Source organism: Apaloderma vittatum, unplaced genomic scaffold (genome assembly GCF_000703405.1).
Source record: "Apaloderma vittatum isolate BGI_N311 unplaced genomic scaffold, ASM70340v1 scaffold25533, whole genome shotgun sequence".
Taxonomy (NCBI): domain Eukaryota; kingdom Metazoa; phylum Chordata; class Aves; order Trogoniformes; family Trogonidae; genus Apaloderma; species Apaloderma vittatum.
This window is the reverse complement of record NW_009709006.1, coordinates 7,098-9,529: the sequence shown is the minus strand read 5'-3', so window position 1 is coordinate 9,529 and position 2,432 is coordinate 7,098. Positions and strand designations below refer to the sequence as shown.

The 2,432-nt window shown below is 62.3% G+C and overlaps 1 protein-coding gene across 1 annotated transcript in view; it reads left to right on the top strand.

Moving 5' to 3' along the window:
* Nucleotides 1-4: 4 nt before the first annotated feature.
* LOC104271935 (5'-AMP-activated protein kinase subunit gamma-3-like) overlaps nucleotides 5-2,432 on the top strand; it is a gene marked incomplete at its 5' end in the record, with an annotated part of 3,789 nt that continues 1,361 nt past the window's right edge. The window contains 10 exons of the mRNA XM_009866772.1: nucleotides 5-107; nucleotides 400-632; nucleotides 716-797; nucleotides 876-934; nucleotides 1,230-1,275; nucleotides 1,391-1,445; nucleotides 1,530-1,656; nucleotides 1,764-1,929; nucleotides 2,105-2,142; nucleotides 2,352-2,432. Of these exons, the coding sequence (XP_009865074.1) occupies nucleotides 5-107; nucleotides 400-632; nucleotides 716-797; nucleotides 876-934; nucleotides 1,230-1,275; nucleotides 1,391-1,445; nucleotides 1,530-1,656; nucleotides 1,764-1,929; nucleotides 2,105-2,142; nucleotides 2,352-2,432 (990 nt within the window). The remainder of the gene's footprint in view (nucleotides 108-399; nucleotides 633-715; nucleotides 798-875; nucleotides 935-1,229; nucleotides 1,276-1,390; nucleotides 1,446-1,529; nucleotides 1,657-1,763; nucleotides 1,930-2,104; nucleotides 2,143-2,351) is intronic.

The following is a 2,432-nucleotide window of genomic DNA, read 5'->3' as shown; positions in this document are numbered from 1 at the left end:
CCAGCCACTGGTCAGGGAGAGGCTGGGCTGGCTCCTGCTGACTCCCCCTCACTATGTGCCCCCTCAGGAGGCGCTGCTGGATGCCACTGCCCGCCCTGAGGAGGAAGGTGGGTAGAAGGCAGTGCCTGGGGGGATGTAGGAGGGGTGGCTGGCTCACTAATGCAATGAATGTGTCGGTTTTCTGCCCACCTCACTCCTCAGCTCCTTCCCAACAGCTCCCAGCTCCCCCCCTAAACTGAAGAGCTGCAGTGCTGTGTGCTGCCTCTGTGGAGTGGGGAACGGGGGGGTTTGTGGGGAGCAACCCCTCCCGCAGCATACCCCTGCTCCCCCCTAGGCAGGAGGGCGCTGAGACCCAGTGGGTCAGCTCACTGGCCAGGGCTGGGATGAGTTTACCCGCAGGGTGCCTGGAGGCCCTGTGCTCCAGGGAAGAGGAAGAGGAGGAAGAAGATGACAGGCAGAGGAGCCCAAGACCCATCACCTTCACGCTGGGCAACGAGGTGCTGGGGCTGGGTCCGGAAAGTGAATTTCAAAGCCCAGACTCCGAGGTCTACATGCACTTCCTGAGGAGCCACTGCTGCTACGATGCCGTCCCCACCAGCTGCAAGCTTGTTGTCTTCGACATCTCTCTGGAGGTGACAAAGCTGGGAATGGGTGGGAACAGGTGGGGAGAGCAGGCTCGGAGACCCCCCTGATCATCTCCGCGCTCCACTGGCAGATCAAGAAAGCCTTCGTGGCGCTGGTGGCCAACGGGGTGCGTGCCGCCCCGCTGTGGGACAGCAAGACACAGAGGTTTGTGGGTGAGTGCGGCAGCGCTGCTTAGCTGCCCTGGGCGGGACCGGCGCGGCCGGGGCTGCCAGCCCCGTGTGTCTCTGCAGGGATGCTCACCATCACCGACTTCATCAACATTCTCCATCGCTACTACCGCTCGCCCCTGGTGAGTGTGGCACAGAGGGCATGGCGGGTCAGGGCAGGCATGGGGCTGGCAGAGGTTGTCCCCACAACTCCTAGTCTCCTCTTCCCTCCCCCCGTTCCCTTGTCATCACTAGACCGTGACCAGGGGATGCTCTGGGCCAGTCCAGGGTCTGCTTCATCCCCTCTGGCCAACACCCGAGATGTGATCCCGTTGCTTAGGGTGGTGGGGTGAGATGCATGGGGAAGAAGGCAGTGCTCCAGAGGCCCCTCAACCCCACCATGGGGCCAGCATGACCAGGACATCTCTCTTCTCTCAGGTTCAGATCTACGAGGTGGAGGAGCACAAGATTGAGACCTGGAGAGGTAAACGTGGCGGGGCAATGAAGGTGGCTGGGCTGGGGATGTTGTGCAGGGCATGGTGATGGGGACTGCATGAAGGTGCTGCAGCACCCACTCTCCTACCTCTCTCCCTTGGCAGAGGTGTACCTGCAGGGGTCCTTCAAGCCGTTGGTCTACATCTCCCCGAGCAACAGGTGAGCATCTGCCCACCTCAGGAGAGCACACCCCACAGGGGGTTGCCCAGGATGCAGCCCTCACGGTGTCCTCATCACCCGTAGCCTCTTCGATGCTGTCTACTCCCTGATCAAGCACAAGATCCACCGCCTGCCTGACATCGAGCCCGTCTCAGGCAATGTCCTGCACATCCTGACCCACAAGCGCATCCTCAAGTTCCTCCACATCTTTGTGAGTGTCAGGGCTGAGTGTGCACACACGGTGGGTGCTTAAGGGCACAAGTAAGAGTGTTGGGGCACGTGTGGGTGCCAGCCCTGCACTGCCCTGCCCTGCCGCAGGGCTCTACCATCCCCAAGCCGCGCTTCCTGAAGAAAACAGTGCAGGAACTGTGTATCGGCACCTTTCGTGACGTGGCTGTTGTGCCCGAGACTGCTCCCATCTACACTGCCCTGGAGATCTTCGTGGACCGCCGTGTCTCTGCCCTGCCTGTCATCAACAATGCCGGTACCTGGGGAGGGCACCAGCGACCCTCCCCCATCTCCCTCTGCCCGTGGCTCCAGCCTCAATCCCACTCAAAAACTTCCTCCTGGCCCTTAGGCTGCCCCTCGGGGTGCAGGGAGAGCATGGCGGGTAGCCCCCAAGGTCCCCTCACCAGCTTCTGTGCTGTCTCTCCTCGCAGGGCAAGTAGTCGGTCTCTACTCCCGTTTCGACGTCATTGTGAGTACCCTGCATGCTGGCACGCCCAGGCACGAGTGTGGCCCCTCATATGTCACCGGTGGGGTGCTCACACCTGCCTGTGCCTGTGCAAGCCCACCCCATGACACGCACGTGCCAGCACGGATCGGCCCCGTGCGTCCCCAGGGCTTGGCATCCCCCGCTGGGGTGACACCACGTTGGGGTGCTGAGTGAGGCCACCTCTTCCCCAGCACCTGGCAGCTCAGAAGACCTACAACAACCTGGACATGAGCGTGCGGGAGGCGCTGCGGCAGCGAACCGTCTGCCTGGAG